The sequence below is a fragment of the Tachyglossus aculeatus genome, chromosome 11 (assembly GCF_015852505.1).
Source record: "Tachyglossus aculeatus isolate mTacAcu1 chromosome 11, mTacAcu1.pri, whole genome shotgun sequence".
Taxonomy (NCBI): domain Eukaryota; kingdom Metazoa; phylum Chordata; class Mammalia; order Monotremata; family Tachyglossidae; genus Tachyglossus; species Tachyglossus aculeatus.
Genome location: NC_052076.1, coordinates 6,984,244 through 7,002,728, shown reverse-complemented (window position 1 = coordinate 7,002,728; position 18,485 = coordinate 6,984,244). Strand labels below are relative to the sequence as shown.

General features: G+C 44.6%; 1 protein-coding gene and 1 non-coding gene across 2 annotated transcripts in view; one reads left to right on the top strand and one right to left on the bottom strand.

Moving 5' to 3' along the window:
- Positions 1-18,485, top strand: part of FTO (FTO alpha-ketoglutarate dependent dioxygenase) — a 271,168-nt gene that overhangs the window by 25,883 nt on the left and 226,800 nt on the right. Inside the window, exon 5 of the mRNA XM_038754225.1 lies at positions 8,964-9,043. Coding sequence (XP_038610153.1) covers positions 8,964-9,043 — 80 coding nt within the window. The remainder of the gene's footprint in view (positions 1-8,963; positions 9,044-18,485) is intronic.
- Positions 13,902-14,039, bottom strand: LOC119935429. The gene has a single exon (XR_005453313.1). It is a non-coding gene; the product is annotated as a small nucleolar RNA SNORA7 (small nucleolar RNA).

Sequence of the window (18,485 nt, the reverse complement as noted above, 5' to 3'; positions counted from 1 at the left end):
AGCCCTGCTGGCTGGGCCCGAGGACGCGCTTACTACTAGTTGTCACGGTTTTCCTTTTAAATTGGAATCTCTGCCCTAATCTCAGACTTAGACATGACCAGATTTGCAAGCAGATTTACAATTTTCACTAATTTTCCAACTTCAAAACACACTTAGTGGAAAAAAAAAAACTCCACTCTGGTCTTTCTCAAAGAGGATGATTTACTTGGCGCAGATGGTTTTCATAGACTGAATCTGACTTCAGGGTTGGGGGCTGAAAGCAGTTTGGAGACCAACTCAGAATTCATTTTTGGGAGAGCAGATTCCAGGGTCCAAGGAAGGCCTGAGAGTTTGTTTCATTGGGCAGAAATTGGGCGTGCAGGTGTGCTGCCGGTGGCATATTTATTTTACTTGTACATATTTGCTATTCTATTTATTTTGTTAATGATGTGCAGCTAGCTTTATTTCTGTTTATTCTGATGACTTGACACCTGTCCACATGTTTTGTTTTATTGTCTGTCTCCCCCTTCTAGATTGTGATCCCGTTGTTGGGTAGGGACCGTCTCTATATGTGCCGTCTTGTACTTCCCAAGTGCTTAGTACAGTGCTCTGCACACAGTAAGTGCTCAATAAATACGATTGAAAGAATGAAAGCGAAGGACAGGGTAGGTAGACCGGGCTGGGCTTTCCAGGTGCTAGCTATGGTTCATTACACGGCTTCTCCTTGGTTTCTTTTAATCTGCCTGAATCTCATTTCCCTTTGCTAATGTCACCCGCAGTCTGCGTGCCAAGGCTATTTATTGAGCGCCTGACCACAAAGCACTGTACTAAGCGCTTGGGAGAGTTCAACAAAAGCCACACATATGTTTCCTCCCTGCAAAGAACTTGCAGACTAATGGGGGAGACGGTAAAAAAACTATTTACAGATAACAAATTTTTTGAAGAATGTCGAATGATTTACAAATTGTTGGGGTAAGAGGAAGAATGAAGATCCGGTGGGAAGAAGTACAAAATAGCAGGATGGTATAACAGGGTAAATAATTGAACACGCAAGTATATATACATATGTGCATGGAATTTGTTAGGCACTTACCATGTGCCGGGCACTATACTAAGCACTGGGGTGGATACAAGCAAATCAGTTCCCAGTACCAGATGGGGCTCACAGTCTCAATTCCCCATTTTATAGGTGAGGTAGCGAAGTAAAGTGACTTGGCCACAGTCACACAGCAGGCAAATGGCAGAGCTGGGATTAGAAACCAGGTCCTTCTGTCTCCCAGGCCTGGGCTCTATCCACTAGGCCACACTGTCCATCTGTTCAGGAATTAGATACCCATTTTGTCCAGCGTGCCCGAGATCGTAGCTAGCGCTGCACAAGTAGGAGGGAAGGTCTGTCGTGACACCAGATCCTGATCCCTTCTGACTCCTGACCGCGACCGGCCGGACCCCTGACTTTTCCAGCTTCTTTCCAACGGGATCTAATAGAAGGACAGATTCACTAACCAACAGGTGGTAGCGAGGGTGGGTGAGTGAGTGAATTTGCACCAGGCAGGGGTGGGATCGTTGTTCATAAACCACAACCTCGACTGCTAAGGAGGTGGTTTTTCCAGTAGTGACCTTGAGGGAAAGTAAGAGGAGGCAGTTGACGAAAAGGAGAAGAGACAGTAGGGGATTGGGATGCATCGTGAGGCTAAAGGAGTGATATTCAAATTAGATGCAGATTAGCATCTGTTCTTTATTTAAGCCCACTGGGGCATATCATGAAATAGGAATATAGCACTGTGAGTGTGAAGGAGGGGGAACCCCTTTAGTAGTTTAAAGATTCCGGCTGAGGGGCGTCGGAGATGAGAGTCGAGCTGTGGCATCAACTTGTTTCAAGTTCTTCCTCCTTTTAGAGAAAGCTCGCAGAGCCAAAAGCTTTTGTGGTTTCTGACCCACTCCCCCCGCCCCCGGCTCGGACCGACTGAGCTTAAAGCAGGGGCGATTTACGACTCCGTCATAAATTCAAAATAATTGTACGTGACCACATCTCACGGGGTTTACCTTGAGAGGTAGGTGCCGTGTTCTGCTTTCCACTAAGGCCAGGCAAAGATACAGGAACGGTCATAAATCAGGACTTCGGGCTGCAGTCGGTGAGCTTGAGGAATGGCCATTTAAGAGGAAAGTGCTTAACCAGCCAAATGGGCAGCCGTCGTGTTTATTTTCACTTTGAAAAGTAGAAAGATGACAGGGTAGCTCCGACCGCTTGCCTGATATGAACCTGGACTGCCATTACTGAAGTATTAACGTTCGGTGCTTTCCGAGGTTGGGGCCCTCGGGCAAAGTTCCTAGGGAAAGATGTTCCCCATCTTTCTGGGATTTCCATTTTGATTACGCTCAGGTTCTTTCCTCCTTCATCCCAACGGCCTGTAATCTATCATAATTCGGACCGTAGACCTTGAGTTACATAGTTCCTTCTGCCGTCAGTCAGGCAGTCAATCGTATTTATTGAGCTCTTACTCTGTGCAGAGCGCTGTATTAAGCACTTGGGAGAATACAATAGAACCGACGTACTCCCTGCCCACAGTGAGCTTACAGTCTAGAGACAGTCACAATTCTCACCAGGACCTTGTAAGGCCTCTGAAAGCCACTCAGTTCAAAATGTTGGGTGGGGGAGATGATGTGCTATATGCCCCTTCTCTTGAAGCAGGGTTTCGGGGGTCTCACTGCACTGGGTGGATGTGGAGTGGTCAGAGAGGGACCTAGCACTTCCCCTGTGTATTTGCCTCCCATCAGCACCTGGCATTTTTCCCCCCTTAAGTAAATTTTCATAAGTGCTTTAACTTTTGGAGGGAAAATGATATTAATGTCTGTGTTTTAAAAAACTTCCCAGCCTGTGACCATAGGTTTGAGACTTTGTGGGCTCCTTTAGACCAGAGCGGCCTGCCCTCCCTCGGGTGCTTCGTCAAGAGCTCCTTGGTCCCTCCCACATCTCCTTGGGGATGGGAGGGAGTTGAATAAACAGTCCCTGAGGATCAGGACCTAAAGGATATACCCAGAATTGTCTGGCTGCTGCTACTTCTGCTTCTGTGTTTTAGCCTCCTCAGGAGGCCCATGTGTCCCAGAAAGCGCCAGAAATCTGGTCAAGGGGAGAGTGGCAGACTCAGAAAGTCGCTTTCCTGAGCCCGACTTGCTGAGTCCTACTTGTATTTCAAAGCGGTCCCTCTCACATCCACCTCGTCCCCCAGCGCCCCGACTTTCTTTGTGCCAAACCTATCCCGCCAGCCTCTTAGGAGAACTGCTCAGAATGGTGACTAGGGAAAGGGGAAGGGAAGACAAAGAAATAACAAAGTTCAGGTTTAACCAGCCCTGTCTGTCTGAAGTGGGATTAAAGTTCTCTGGGCAAGGTTGGAGTAGTGAAAATGAATTATTAACCTCAAGAATCCAGGCTTTTATGCACTCCAGCAAGATAGCAAACCCTTCCAGAAAGAAAAAACAACCTTAAGCTGTTTTCCCAGTGGCTTGTCCTCCAGTGGAAAATTGGGAGATTTACAAGGCTTGAGAACCTCCAATCTGACAGGGAAAAGAAATGCTGATTCTGCCCCGCCGAGGGAAGCCTTTTCATGGTCTCCTCGTGTTCTGAAAATTTATCTCCCCAAATTTCTCACCCTAACACTAGAAGGTGCCGTATTTTCCCGATAGAACTTGCTGGCCAATCCTCAATCGTGGCCATGAGATTATTCTCCTCTCCAAAGGAGGAAAGATTAAAGAAGGAGCGCGGTCTAGTTTCCCTCAACAAGTTGCCTGGTAATGCTGGTAATAGTAGAAGCAGCACGGCCTAGTGGAAAGAGCACAGACTTGGGAGTCAGAGAACCTGGGTTCGAATCCTGGCTCCGTCGCGTTTCTACTGTGCGACCTTGGGCAAGTCACTGAACTTTTTGGTGCCTCATTTTCCTCAACTATAAAATGGGGATTCAATCCTACTCCCGCCTACTTAGACTGTGAGCCCCATGTGGGGCAGGGACTGTGTCCAACCTGATTAGCTTGTATCTACCCCAGTGCTTAGTACAGCGCCTGACTTGTAGTAAGTGTTTAATAAATGCCATAATAATAAAAATAGCAGTGGTATTTACAGAGTACCCACTGGGCGGAATGCACCGTACTCAGAGCTTGGGAACATACCAAACTCACAGGGCAAGGAGCTTGCACTCTTATGGGAGAGACAGACAAAAATAGATACCATCTAAATGCTGACTTCCTCACTGCATCTCTATCTCCCCGCCAACCCCTCGCCCACATCCTGCCTCCGGCCTGGAATTCCCTCCCTCTTCAAATCCGACAATTACTCTCCCCCACCTACAAGGCTGTACTGAAGGCACATCACCTTACTAATCCCCCTTTTCCTTTTCTTCCACTCTCTTCTGCGTCACCCTGACTTGCTCCCTCTTTTCTTCCCCCATCGCAGCCTCGCAGCACTTAAGTACGTATCTGTCCTTTATTTATTTATATTAATGTCTGTCTCCCCACCTCTAGACCGTAAGCTCATTGTGGGCAGGGAATGTGTCCGTTGTAGTTTACTCTCCCAAGTGCTTAGTACAGTGCTCTGCACACAGTAAACGCTCAGTAAATATGATTGAATTGAATCGAAATAGTAAAATCAGAATAAGTGAGTGAAGAGTCAATTTCAAGTTCTGCTGTATTGTACTGTCTCAGGTGGTTAGTACAGTGTTCTGCACACAGTAAGTGCTCAAGATTGAAATAATAATAATAATGATGGCATTTATTAAGCGCTTACTATGTGCAAAGCACTGTTCTAAGCACTGGGGAGTTTACAAGGTGATCAGGTTGTCCCATGGGGGGCTCACAGTCTTAATCCCAATTTACAGATGAGGGAACTGAGGCCCAGAGACGTGAAGTGACTTGCCCAAAGTCACACAGCTGACAATTGGCAGAGCCGGGATTTGAACCCATGAACTCTGACTCCAAAGCCCGGGCTCTTTCCAGTGAGCCACGCTGCTTCTCAAATTGAAAGGTCTCTGCAGGGCCTTCTAGTAAGTTTATGTAGATTTTTAATGGTATTTGTTAAGTGATTATTATGGGCCAGTCACTGTACTAAACGATGAGGTAAATACATGCTAATCAGGTTGGACACAGGTTTCCCCTTCTAGACTGTGAGCCCACTGTTGGGTTGGGACCGTCTCTATATGTTCCCAACTTGTACTTCCCAAGCGCTTAGTACAGTGCTCTGCACACAGTAAGCGCTCAATAAATGCGATTGATTGATTGATTGATTGAGCCCGTTGTTGGGTAGGGACTGTCTCTATATGTTGCCAACTTGTACTTCCCAAGCCCTTAGTACAGTGCTCTGCACAAAGTAAGCGCTCAATAAATATGATTGATTGATTGATTGACACCATCCATGACCCACATGGGACTCCCAGTCAATCCCAGTTTTATAGATGAGGTAACTGAGGCACAGAGAAGTGAAATGACTTGCTCAAGATCATACAGCAGACAAGTGGCGGAGCCGGGATTAGAATCCAGGTCCTTCTGATTCCCAGGCCCAAACTCTATCCATTAGGCAATGCTGCTTCTCAAATAATATGAATTGTTATTCATATCATTCTAACTTTTATTAGTCTTATCCACTGAACCTGCTGCAAATATTTAATGAGTCCAGATTTGCTAAGTCTACATTTAAGTGTTTTCTTTGATTTAAAAATCTTGAAAATGATGCCAGGGTAAAACATATCTATAGCAAAAGAACAAGGACTCAGCTTATAAGAAGAATAATGGTATTTGCTGAGTACTTACTGTGCCCCAAACACTGTCCTAAATGTTGGGGTAGATCACCTATAATCAAATCAGTCGCTGGCCCTGTCCCACACGGGGCTCACAGCCCTGAGATGGTGGGGAGAACAGGTGTCAAATCTCCAAATTACAAATGAGGACAGCAATGCTCCGAGAAATTTAGTGACTTGGCCAGGGTCACAGAGCTGGCAAGTGGTAAACTGAGGCCGGAACCCGGGTTTCTTGACCACTGATTCTGAGCTCCTTGAAAGTGTGAGGGGGAGAAAAAGGTCCCAGCCTGGAAGCTGTGGGAAACCAGCACCTGGGAGCTTAGTATTGAGATAAACAAATGGCACGGATATCCATAATGGACAATTACAGGAGAAAGATTGTGTGGTTAGAAGACTCAAAGGGTTTAAATAGATTACAGGTTATGCGCTCCATGGTAAATTATTAGAGAGAAGGGTTCATTTTGTTAGCCTATCCCAAACCATCCGGATGGATGTGTTTGAGGGCAGCTATCACATAGGTCCTCCCAGCAACCTGTGGTGTCACTGTAAGATAATAATTGTAATAATAATTATGATATTTGTTAAGTGCTTACTATGTACCAGTCTTCACCCTTTTAGACTGTGAGCCCACTGTTGGGTAGGGACTGTCTCTATATGTTGCCAACTTGGACTTCCCAAGCACTTAGTACAGTGCTCTGCACACAGTAAGCGCTCAATAAATGCTATTGATTGATTGATTGATTGAGCCCACTGTTGGGTAGGGACCGTCTCTATATGTTGCCAACTTGTACTTCCCAAGCCCTTAGTACAGTGCTCTGCACAAAGTAAGCGCTCAATAAATACGATTGAATGAATGAATCTACCAGGCACTGTACTGGTGCTGGGGTGGACATAGGCCAATCAGGTTGGACACAGTCCCTGTCCCACGTAGGGCTCACAGTCTCAATCCCCATTTTACGGATGAGGTAACTGAGGCCCAGAGATGTCAAGTGACTTGCCCAAGGTCACACAGCAGAGAAGTGGAGGAGTCAGGATTAGAACCCAGCTCCTTCTTACTTCCAGGCCAACGCTCGGCACCTTTAGTTTGACCAAAGTTGTTCTGGTTTTATACGAGGTTCTAATGGGAACCTCGGGAAGCTTGCCATCTAAGTGGGGAAGTGGAACAACTCAGGTGTTGCTCTTTTGCAGCATCCTCGCACTTGGATTTGCTCTCTTCGTTCATTCATTCATTCATTCAATTGTATTTATTGAGCGCTTACTGTGTGCAGAGCACTGTACTAAACGCTTGGGAAGTACAAGTTTGCAACATATACATTTACCCTTCCCTCAACCCCTTGGCACTTATGTATGTATTTGTAATTTATTTATTCCTATGAATATCTGCCTTCCTCTCTAGGCTGTAAACTCAGCATGGGCAGGGAACTTGTCTACCGACTCTATTTCATACTCTCCCAAGCGCTTAGTATGTGCTCTGCACACAGTAAGTGTTCAGTAAATACAACCGATTGATTGAGACAGACACAAAACCAATGGAGGGCCTGAGAGAAGTGGGGTTTTGGAGGGGCACCTTTGGTTGACTGATGGTTTCTAGCAGGATTAGCGGGTTGGTAGCTGTGTCAGTTGTCAATTCTGTGGTGTTTCCAGTGACAATGTATTGAATTGAAAGCTGGACAGTGAAAAAATGGGATAGACAGAGCATCGATTATTTTGAAATGTGGTGTTGGAGAAGGCTTTTGCGAATACCATGGACTGCCCGAGAAACAAACAAAGGATTGTGGAGCAATTTAAGCCAAAGACTTATTTGGAAGGCCAAATGACTCGACTTAGATTAGCATATTTTGGACTCATAATCAGGAGGATGAATTCTCTGGAGAAGACACTAATGCAAGGAAAAGTCCAGGGAAACTGTGGAAGAGGCAGACCAGCTGCTAGATGGATAGAGACCATAACGACGATAATGGAAGAACCGTTAGAAAGGTTATGGATTATGGCAGAAGACAAGACGTTCTGGAGAAAATATATCCATTGAGTCGGTCTGAATCGGAAACAACCTGACAGCACTTGATAATAATAATAATAGCTCTGTTCAGAGCTCATCTCTGACTACCGTGGGGTGGGAGCAGGGGCAGAGTTCAGAGCTAATAATTAATAACTGGAATTTGGGAAGCGCTTACTATGGCCAAGCACTCTACTAAAGCTCTGAGGTAGATACAGGATGATCAGGTCAGACACACACATAGGCCTCACCATCGAAGTAGAAAGGAGGGAGGGTATTTAATCCTCATTTTGTAGATGCTGAAACTGAGGCACAGAGAAGTGAAGTGACTTGCCCAAGGTCACCCAGAAGGTATTAGAACTTAAGTCCCCATAGTTCCCTAGCCTGGGCCCTTTCTAGTCGGCAACACTGCTTTTGTGAGCTCTCCTCCTACCATAATGGGATGGATGACAGATTGAGCAAGTCCGTCGTAAAAGTATGTTCCCATATTTCTTGCAGTAAGTGATCGGCAGCATTTGGTTCCATGAAAGCATTGCCGTGCCTGGGGTTGTTTGCTTTCAGGATAGCTCCCGTTGCCAACAGGCAGTTCTCCATTAACGAGCAATTCTTTCAGACTTCATTTCTTAAAAATTATTGGGACTAATCTTTTAAGAGTGGGCAGGACTTTTCGCCTAAACTTTAAAACATGCTATCCGTGCAGCTCCAACCGCTTTTACGCAATTACCGTTTGAGACAAATTAGAAACTCTTAAATTAAAATGACAGGCTTCTTTCTCAAAGACCTAAAAGATTAGAGACAGTTGGAAGCAATTTCAAGAGAGTTCCTCAATTAGAAGGTTGCCAAGGGTTTAAATGAAGGTGCAAACCCAAATGTAATACCCCTAATGCCGTGTTTGCTAAATGGACTGCACCGGATTAATTGCTCTTGAATGGAACAAAACTGCTTAACAAATCTGTTCCTGAGGACTATTTCCCCTTGGAAGATATCTGTGGTGCTTGATATTAGCAGCCCAGAAGGGATCTGGGTTGCTTGTGGATCTGTAAAGACTGATCTTGACTCCTCCGGGCTGATATAATAATAATAATTATGATATGTGCTTTCTATTCCATGACTCTGGATCCTCTGACTAGTTCCAAAGAAAAGACAGTTAAATTGAGACCTTTTGACCTGATGAATTACAATTAGTTTTGTTTCTGGTCTGCCCTTAGATGATCTCAACATGACCCACCAGCATTGTGTTTTAGCCGGTTTCCAGCCTCGATTCAGTTCTACACACCGAGTGGCAGAGGTAAGCAGAAGCTGAAATCTGACATGGACTTGTCCCAAGTAGCTGAAGAGCCAAATGGTAGATGTGCCCTTTCTTACCAATTGGGAGGCGGATATAGTGTTACTCGTTGCTATAATTATGGTGCCTGGTGTTTACTATGTTCCAAGCACTGCACCTTGCCTTGGGGTATTTATTTATTTATTTATTTTGTTAGTATGTTTGGTTTTGTTCCCTGCCTCCCCCTTTTAGACTGTGAGCCCACTGTTGGGTAGGGACTGTCTCTATATGTTGCCAATTTGTACTTCCCAAGCGCTTAGTACAGTGCTCTGCACATAGTAAGCGCTCAATAAATACGATTGGTGATGATGATGATGATGGTAGATAAAGGATAACCAGATCAAACCCAGCCCCTGGCCCAGCTAATAATAATAATAATAATGTTGGTATTTGTTAAGTGCTTGCTATGTGCCAAGCACTGTTCTAAGCACTGAGGGGGATACAAGGTGATCAGGTTGTCCCAGTGGGGCTCACAGTCTTAACCCCCATTTTACAGATGAGGGAACTGAGGCACAGAGAAGTTAAGTGACTTGCCCAAAGTCACACAGCTGACAAGTGGCAGAGCTGGGTTTAGAACCCATGACCTCTGACTCCCAAGCCCTTGCTCTTTAATAATAATTGGCATTTGTTAAGCGCTTACTATGTGCAAAACACTGTTCTAAGCGCTGGTTCTAAGCCCTTCCTTCCTCTCCCCCCATCCCTTCCTTCCTCTCCCCCTCGTCCCTTCCTTCCTCTCCCCCTCGTCCCCCTCTCCTTCCCCCCCATCTTACCTCCTTCCCTTCCCCACAGCACCTGTATATATGTATATATGTTTGTACATATTTATTACTCTATTTATTTATCTTGTACATATCTATTCTATTTATTTTATTTTGTTAGTATGTTTGGTTTTGTTCTCTGTCTCCCCCTTTTAGACTGTGAGCCCACTGTTGAGTAGGGACTGTCTCTATATGTTGCCAATTTGTGCTTCCCAAGTGCTTAGTACAGTGCTCTGCACATAGTAAGCGCTCAATAAATACGATTGATGATGATGATGATGATGATGGTGAGCCACACTGCTTCTCAGCTACCCATCATGGTCTACAAGGTGCCTTATTCCAAGTTTGCCCAAGAGGAAACTGAGGCCTGGAGATGTTAAGGAACTAGTCTGATGACAGAGCTGGGACTAGAATTCTGGTCTTTTGACTCCCACCCAGCACCTCACCCTTTTCCACTAGGCCATGCTGTCCCTAAAAAACTCTGACCTCCATTCACTCGAGCATGAAAGAAATAATAATAATAATAATAATAATAATGGCATTTATTAAGCGCTTACTATGTGCAAAGCACTGTTCTAATCAAATCAGTTCTGTCTCAGCCGAGGCCCCAGATTCTCTCCTAATTTGGGTCTAAATTCCCGCTAGTCCCTCCCCTCTAACTGAAAGGGACTGATCTGGCCTGAGGTAAAATACTATACTGGACTCTTAAGCTCACTGTGGGCTGGGAATATGTCTGCCCACTCTGTTATATTGTTCTGTTGTACTCTCTCAAGCGCTTAGCAAAGTGCTCTGCACGCAGTAAGCTTTCAATAAATAGGATTGATTGGTAGGCAGGTGGTTCATCGAGGTCAAGGGCAAGAGGTTGCCAAATGGGAATAATCAATCAATCAATCGTATTTATTGAGTGCTTACTGTGTGCAGAGCACTGTACTAAGCGCTTGGGAAGTACAACTTGGCAACATATAGAGACAGTCCCTACCCAACAGTGGGCTCACAGTCTAAAAGGGGGAGACAGAGAACAAAACCAAACATACTAACAAAATAAAAAAAGTAGAATAGATATGCGCAAGTAAAATAAATAAATAAATAAATTGAGTAATAAATATGTACAAACATATATATACATATATACAGGTGCTGTGGGGAAGGGAAGGAGGTAAGATGGATGGATGAATAAGGGTTTCATGTGTGTGCGTGTGCATGTGTGTGCGTCGGTTCCAGGAGGGGAAGTTGGGATTTTTGCATTTCCTTTAACATTTCGGTCAGGCTGGTGAGCTCCCAGTGATGAATTGAATAGAAAGTCGCCGTGTTGTCAGACGATTTCTGACCTCCCACTAGCTGCCCTCCTGTCACAGGCTTCATCGTTGAAATCGCCCACCTGCTGGGCAGGGAGACAGTGGAGTGTCCTCTGAAGGTCAGTTGTATGGCCAGACCAATTCCGCGAGGGAGGTCTGGTGCCCGAGCTGTCCACTGTGAATACGCCAGGTGATGATGTGGACGTGTGGGAATGCTATATATAGGTACAGCAGGACAGTAACCCGAAAAATTAACATTACAAACTCAGAGGCGTAGTCATTTCTGCTGTAACATATGGTTTGTGTTCTTGAAGAACCTTGTGTTAACAGGAAATTGTGTTATGGTAACCATTGATTCACTGGGATAGCGGGGTGGGTGGTTCAAAGATCCTATAGATATTTGATATTGATATCAAATTATTGATATTTTCCCTTCTCCCCAACCCCACAGCACTTAGGCAGGTATATTTAAATTGTAAATTATAAATTAAATTATATACTATAAATTATTTATTCGTATCAATGTCCGTCGCCCCCTCTGGACTGTAAACTTGTTACGGACAGGGAATGGGTCTGCTAATTCTGTTGTATTGGACTCTCCCAAGCGCTTAGTACAGTGCTCTATATGTATATATGTTTGTACATATTTTTTACTCTATTCATTTATTTATTTATTTTATTTGTACATATCTATTCTATTTATTTTATTTTGTTAGTATGTTTGGTTTTGTTCTCTGTCTCCCCCTTTTAGACTGTGAGCCCACTGTTGGGTAGGGACTGTCTCTATATGTTGCCAATTTGTACTTCCCAAGCGCTTAGTACAGTGCTCTGCACATAGTAAGCGCTCAATAAATACGATTGATGATGATGATGATGATGATGATCACCGTGGCTGGCAGTCTTGACGCAAATTTCTATGTTATTGTCATGGCCACCTTTAGCGGAAAGCTTCAAACCCATACCACTCATCGTTATTCCATCCAACAGCCTCCATTAGCGTATTTGTTTCCATACCTACCCTTACTTATGCCGTCTGGTTTAAATGAACTCTCACTTATTCATTCATCTATTTCTCTTCCCATATTCATTCATTCGATCGTATTTATTGAGCGCTTATTTTGTGCAGAGCACCGTACTAAGCCCTTGCCTGTATCAGTTGCCATAACAGTTTCATTCATTCATTCAGTCGTATGCATTGAGCGCTTACTGTGTGCAGAGCACTGTGCTATGGGGAGAACTGAATAAGAGACACAGTTGCTGTCCTTGAGAAGTTTATAATCTAACAAGATACACTGAAACAAGATGGAGGAGAAACATTGTTTATTGTTGTAGTGTACTTTTCCAAGCGCTTAGTACAGTGCTTAGTGGACGATTGGTAACCTCTGTTGATGGATTGATTGCTCAGTGGACTCAATCCACTTTATGTGCATATCTGTCATTTATTTATTTATATTCATTCAATTGTATTTATTGAGCACTTAACTGTGTGCAGAGTACTGTACTAAGCGCTTGAATGTCTGTTAATGTCTATCTCCACCTTTAGACCGTAAGCTTGTTATGGTCAGGGAATGTGTCAGTTTATTGTTATATTGTACTCTCCCAAGCACTTAGTACAGTGCTCTGCACACGGTAAGCACTCAAAAATATGACTGAGTGAATTGAATGAATGAACTTTAATCCGGTGATGCACCCCAGTACGTCAGTCCGTGCACATCATCTGGACTAGTGGGTTCTAATCCTGGCTCCACTGCTTATCAGCTGTGTGACTTTGGGCAAGTCACTTAACTTCTCTGTGCCTTACGTACCTCATCTGTAAAATGGGGATTAAGACTGTAAACCCCACATGGGACAGCCTGATTACCTTGTGTCTACCCCAGTGCTTAGAGCAGTGCTTGGCACATAGTAAGCACTTAGCAAATACCATTATTAATATTATCATTATTCAGATAGTAAGGTGCGTCCCCCTTGTCACTTGATGAACATTATTTGTTCCTTCTCTTGATCCTCTGCCAGAAATGGAAAACTATGGAAGTGTGGGAGTTCTCACTGCTGGCTCCAGGAACATTTGGGCCAGGTGGAACAGTGGCTGGGGAGAAGGTGCTTTTTGGCGACTCATCATCATCATCGTCATCAATCGTATTTATTGAGCGCTTACTATGTGCAGAGCACTGTACTAAGCTCTTGGGAAGTACAAATTGGCAACATATAGAGACAGTCCCTACCCAACAGTGGGCTCACAGTCTAAAAGGGGGAGACAGAGAACAAAACCAAACATACTAACAAAATAAAATAAATAGAATAGATATGTACAAGTAAAATAAATAAATAAATAAATAAATAGAGTAATAAATATGTACAAACATATATACATATATACAGGTGCTGTGGGGAAGGGAAGGAGGTAAGATGGGGGGATGGAGAGGGGGACGAGGGGGAGAGGAAGGAAGGGGCTCAGTCTGGGAAGGCCTCCTGGAGGAGGTGAGCTCTCAGCAGGGCCTGCTTGTGATCTTTGCTCATTTGCAAAGAGTAGGAAGACCTATGTGCTGTAGGAGGGTAGGAGGGCCTTGTCTTGTCTTATGCCGTCGAGTCGTCTCTGAATCATAGCCACTCCAGAGACACATCTCTCCCAGAACGCCCCACCTCCACCTACAGTCGTCCCGGTAGTGGATCCACAGAGTGTTCTTGGTAAAAATATGGAAGTGGTTTACCATTGACTTCTTCCACACAGTCAACTTGAGTCTCCGTGCTGCCCAGCATGGGTGAGTTTTGACTTGTAGCAGATTGCCTTCCCCTCGCTAGCCACTGCCCAAGCTAGGAATGGGATGGGTAGGCCTCTGCTTGATTCTCCCTCCCATAGCCAAGACTGGTAGAGGACTGGAAATCCTCCAGTTGCGACCCCGAGAGGGAGGTAGGAGGGTAGGGTAGTTAAAAGTCCTGTAGGCCAAGTGAGCTGATGCCTGAGAGGTTTTGGGAATTATTTATCTCTTTGGCTTTGTCTTAATAGAAAGCAGATGAGTATTACGCGAAGCCAAGGATCTTCCTTCATAAAGGGACGAGGGATGGCTGGATTGGAAATACTCCCTTCCAGTTCTGAGACAGTGAGGAGCAATGAAGATAACAATAATAATTAAAAAATTGTGATTTTTTTAAGTGCTTATCACTGTTCTAAGTGCTGGGGTAGGTACAAGGTAATCAAGTTGGACACAGTCCCTGTCCCACATTGGGCTCACAGCCTCAATCCTTATTTTACGGATGAGGTAACTGAGACCCAGAGAAGTTGAGTGACTTGCCCAAGATCACACAGCCGACAAGTGTTGGAGCCGGGATTAGAACCAAGACCTCTGACTCCCAAGCCCAAGATCAGTCTCAGGATCAATCAACCAGTCCTTGAATTCTTATTGGGTGCAGAACACTTTACCAAGCACTAGGGAAAGGACAATACAGTACAGTGCTCTGCACATAGTAAGCGCTCAATAAATACGATTGATGATGATGATGAATACGGTAGACCTGATCCCTACCCAAAAGGAGTTTTCAGTTTACAGGGATTACATAAGAGAAGCAGCGTGACTTAGTGGCAAGAGCATGGGATTGGAAGACAGGAGACCAGGAATCGAGTCCTAGCTCTGCTGCTTGCCTGCTGTGTGACCATGGCCCATTCTCTGTGCCTCAGTTTCCTCTTCCTTAAAATGGGAATTTAATAGCTGTTCTCCCTCTTCCCCTCAGACTGTGAGCCCCATGTATGTCAGGGACCGTGTCTGATTTGACTGCATTGTATCCATCCCAATGCTTAACTCAGTGCTTTGCATGTAAGAGGCACTTAACAAATACCATAGTTACTGTTCTTATTACATTTACAGTGGGGGATCTGAGAGCAAGTGAAGTTTCAGCTCTGAAATCCAAGAAATAGAACCGGGATTTTTGTTATTGGAGTCACACAGTCACCCGCTTCCAACAACCTAGCTGAAGCGGGTTTTGTTTTGTCTCCTGCCTCCTTTAATAATAATAATGATAACAATAATAATAATGATGGTATTTGTTAAGCACTTACAATGTGTCAAGCACTGTTCTAAGTGGTGTGTGGGGGGGTGATACAAAGTAATCAGGTTGTCCCACGTGGGGCTCACAGTCTTAATCCCCATTTTACAGATGAGGGAACCGAGGCACAGAGAAGTTAAGTGACTTGCCCAAAGTCACACAGCTGACAAGTGGCGGAGCCGGGATTAGGACCCGTGACCCCTGACGCCCAAGCCTGGGCTCTTTCCACTGAGCCTCGCTGCTTCTCACAACTCTGAGGAGCATTTGAATTTCCATTTCGGTTTATCAGCCATTATCAAAAGGTATCACAGGAGCTCTTTGAAATCCAAACAGGCGTGAAAGAATTCCCTAAAAAGCTCATTTTCCTCTGAAGAGGAAGTGGTATTTTTCCTCAATCAGTCATATTTATAGAGTGCTTACTTTGTGCAGAGCACTGTTGTATGTATTTAGGAGAGGACAACACAACAATATAGCAGACACATTCCTTTCTCACAGCAAGCTTACAGTCTAGAGGGAAAACAGACATTAACATAAATAAATCATCATCATCATCATCATCATCATCAATCGTATTTATTGAGCGCTTACTATGTGCAGAGCACTGTACTAAGCGCTTGGGAAGTACAAATTGGCAACATATAGAGACAGTCCCTACCCAACAGTGGGCTCACAGTCTAAAAGGGGGAGACAGAGAACAAAACCAAACATACTAACAAAATAAAATAAATAGAATAGATATGCACAAATAAAATAAATAAATAAAAATATGGAACGCTTCACGAATTTGCGTGTCATTATGACTCTTCATTCAATCGTATTTATTGAGTGCTTACTGTGTGCAGAGCACTGTACTAAACGTTTAAGTACATAAGCGCTATGTACTTAGAGCTATAAGTACTATGTACATAAGCGTGGTGGCACTGGGGTGGGGTTGGTGGTGAATAAAGAAAATAATAATAATAATAATAATAGTTGTGGTATTTGTTGAGTGCTTAAGATGTGTCAGCCACTGTACTAGGCCCTGGGGTGGATACAAGCAAATCTTGATCTGGTCCAGAGCTGCACCCAGATCTGAAGTACCTCCTATCAATAAATCGATGGTATTTATTGAGCACTTACTAAGTGCAGATCACTTGGGGGAATACAGTACAACAGAATTAGCAGACACGGTCCCTGCTCAGAGCAAGCTTGCAGTCTAGTAAGCTCTTCTAGAAGCAGCATGGCTCAGTGGAAAGAGCACAGGCTTTGGAGTCAGAGGTCCTGGGTTCAAGTCCCGGCTCCGCCAACTGTCAGCTGTGAGACTTTGGGCAAGTCACTTTTCTCTGTGCCTCAGTTCCCTCATCTGTAAAATGGGGATTAAAACTGTGAGCCCCCCGTGGGACAACCTGTTGACCTTGTAACCTCCCCAGCGCTTAGAACAGGGCTTTGCACATAGTAAATGCTTCACAAATACCATCATTATGATTATTCTGCCCTCTCTCCAGAGTCAGGCAACCCGTGGAATGGCCAGTGAGGTCACTTTCCTTTCCACTGCTACCTCCAGGTGACTTTGTTCCTTTGTGTGACACAGGCCACCATTCATTCATTCATTCAATCGTATTTATTGAGTGCTTACTGTGTGCAGAGCACTGTACTAAGCACATGGGAAGTACAAGTTGGCAACCTACAAAGACCATCTCACTGCACCAAGTTCTCGGCTCTCCCGCCTTGGACTGCCCCAGCGCACACCATTACCCCAGACTGGGACAGCCTTTCCCTTCAAATCCACCAGACCTCAACTCTATTCTATTCTATTTCTATTTTTTCTGATGACTTGACACCTGTCCACATGTTTTGTTTTGTTGTCCGTCTCCCCTTTCTAGCCTGTGAGCCCCTTGTTGGGTAGGGACCGTCTCTATATGTTGCCGACTTGTACTTCCCAAGTGCTTAGTTCGGTGCTCTGCACACAGTAAGTGCTCAATAAATACGATTGAATGAATGAATGAATGAACTCGCCCTCAACTTTTTTTTTTTAATGGTACCTGTGAAGCGCTTCCTATGTCAGTCACTGCACTGAGTGCTGGGGTAGATACAAGATAGGTTGAAGGGGCTCACAGTCTTAACCCCCATTTTACTGACGAGAGAACTGAGGCCCAGAGAAGTGAAGTGACTTGCCCAAGGTCACACAGCAGACAAGTCACGAGCTGGGATGAGAACCCTAGTCCTTCTGACCCCCAGGCCGGTGTTCTTTCCACTAAGCCAGGCTGCCTCTCAAAGCCCTTCTAAGAGCCCCTTCCTTTGAGATGATTTCCCCGATTGATTTTTCTTCTCATTCATATATTCATTCAATCGTATTTACTAAGCATTTACTGTATCCTTAGGGTTACACCCTCCCAACTATCATCCGAGCACTTTGGACACCTGTAGAACTTTTGAACGCGTTGTTTACACACTTTACAAGTTAAGCACTTCTTCCTCCTATTGGTAATTTAGTCTGGATCTGCTGCTCCCCTTCAGCATGGGGATTTTGTCTTCTGCATATATTGTACTATCCCAAGCTCTTAGTAAAGTCGTCTGCACCCTCCAGGCACTCTCTAAATCTTACTGGTAATTTCATCTGGGTCTGTCCCATCTTATTAGTTTGAAAAATCCTTCAGAGCATTGTTTCTTCGACAAATATTGTACTCTCCGGAGCTCTTGGTAAATTACTCAGCAAGTGCTGTGAGTGACTGATGGTGAAATCGTTTCGGGGGGAAAACGTTGTGAGGGACAAGATGAGGTCTTGAAGCCAGAGGGATCAAAGTTAAAAATGAGAAAGCCTAGACCATCAAGTTTCAAGGCTAATCTCACCTCTGCCACGTGTCTGCTGGACGACCTTGGGCAAGTCACTTCACTTCTCTGTGCCTGCTACCTCATCTGTAAAATGGGGATTAAGGCTGGGAGTCCCATGTGGGACACGGAATGTGGCCATCCTGATTAGCCTGTATCCCAGTGCTTAGTACAGTGCCTGCCACATAGTAAGTGCTTAACAAAAACCATTTTTTTTAAATTGCCTTCCCAGAAAATCTTCAAGATTGAGAGATGCAGCCTCCTCTTAGGCTAATAATAATAATAATAGTAATAATAACTGTGGTATTCATCAAGGGCTTACTATGTGTCAGGTTCTGTACTAAGTGCTGGGGTGGATACAAGCAAATCGGGTTGGACACAGTCCCCGTCCCCTGTGGGGCTCACGGTCTCAATCCCCATTTTCCAAATGAGGGAATTGAGGACCAGAGAAGTGAAGCGACTTACCCAAGGCCACAGAGCAGTCAAGTGGTAGAGCCGGGATTAGAA